This window comes from Haliotis rubra, unplaced genomic scaffold, assembly GCF_003918875.1.
Source record: "Haliotis rubra isolate DU_JTF1 unplaced genomic scaffold, ASM391887v1 Scf1195, whole genome shotgun sequence".
Classification (NCBI taxonomy): Eukaryota; Metazoa; Mollusca; class Gastropoda; order Lepetellida; family Haliotidae; genus Haliotis; species Haliotis rubra.
The window spans coordinates 126,857-128,118 of NW_025765109.1; the positions used below are offsets into that span (position 1 = coordinate 126,857).

At 42.5% G+C, this 1,262-nt stretch overlaps 1 protein-coding gene across 1 annotated transcript; it reads right to left on the reverse strand.

The window, feature by feature from the left end:
- Positions 1-288: 288 nt before the first annotated feature.
- On the reverse strand, positions 289-1,262 carry LOC124261474. Its single transcript, XM_046695799.1, has 2 exons — positions 1,213-1,262; positions 289-832 (listed from the first exon to the last, which is right to left on the reverse strand). The coding sequence occupies exons 1-2, from the start codon at positions 1,260-1,262 to the stop codon at positions 289-291; spliced, it is 594 nt and encodes a 197-aa protein (XP_046551755.1).

Consider the following 1,262-nt stretch of genomic DNA (forward strand, 5'->3'; position numbering starts at 1 on the left):
AATCTCTCAGTTGTTCTAAAGAGGAAGACAGAAAAATGGATATATACAGTGATTCAGTTTTGGATACATGTGTACTCGGAAATGTAACTTGAGAGTTGTAAAGTTTAAAGGTGAGATTAAGAATAGTATATACACAATTTAATACAAACATAAACAAGAAGAAAGACAGACTGTGTTGTGTGTTTATATGGTACATACAATTAATAAATAAATAAATATTTACATACTTACATATTTGAATACCTTTAACATATAAGCCAAGCATGAATGTGAAACACGTTTAAGCCATTACTGACGCCTATATTTGTCGAGGTCAGACTCACTTTGAATGACACGAATGAGTCCTTCCAACTGTTCACAGATATAAACCCTGCCATCGTATGTCCAGGTGGAATAGATCCTCTGCTCCTTCTTCAGATCTCTGGCGAGCTTGAACAGATGATTTCTGTACTTTGTCAGATCCTCGTTGATGTAGATATTGTCTCTTTTACCCTTGAGCTTGAACTTGTTCCTGATCACTTTGTTTCTGTCCCAATAACTCACAAACTTCACCAATATGCTCCTGTTCTGTTCTCGCCGTTTCTTGCCCACCCGGTGGCACCTGTCAATATATGTGGGTGAAATATCCGAGTGCACATCCTTAAGCACCTCCAGCACAACTTCCTCAATATTTTCGTCCTCCTCTCCCCACTTGGGTTCCTTGATTCCCGATATCCTCAAAGAGTTCCTCCGACTGTACTGTTCTAGCTCGTCAGTCTTGAGGTGGAGTTCGACTCTCAAATCACGTATCTCCTGCTTGAGAGGGGCCACAACATCCTGTATGGTTGTCTTTCTGACGTAACGGCCGATCAGAGGCAAATTTCCCGTGTTACCATTATGTTTGAGCGATATGGCTGAAATATTGCCGATGTGACGTTAAATTTTAACTCACTCACTCACTCACTCATTATGTTGGAAACATCTCCATAGAGATGAGATTGTGTTTCGATGGACACCAAATGTGTGGCCATGTCATTTGGGCCATTCCAATCTCCAGCATATCCACAGCGGCGGTGGGGTAGCTTAGTGGTTAAAGCGATCGCTCATCACGCCGAAGACCCGGGTTCGATTCCCCACATGGGTACATTGTGTGAGGCCCTTTTCTGGAGTTCCCCGCAGTGATATTGCTGGAATATTGCTAAAAGCGGCGCAAAACTAAACTCACTCACTCACTCCAGCATATACACAGCGCGGAGACGCTGATTTTCTATAAACCGTGGCAT

Excerpts from the sequence above, each read along its gene's own strand:
- LOC124261474 (XM_046695799.1), bottom strand. The coding sequence starts at position 1,262 with ATGCCACGGTTTATAGAAAATCAGCGTCTCCGCGCTGTGTATATGCTG. Across the intron at positions 833-1,212 it reads CGCGCTGTGTATATGCTGGA|AAAGACAACCATACAGGATG; the intron begins GTGAGTGAGTGA and ends CCGTTACGTCAG.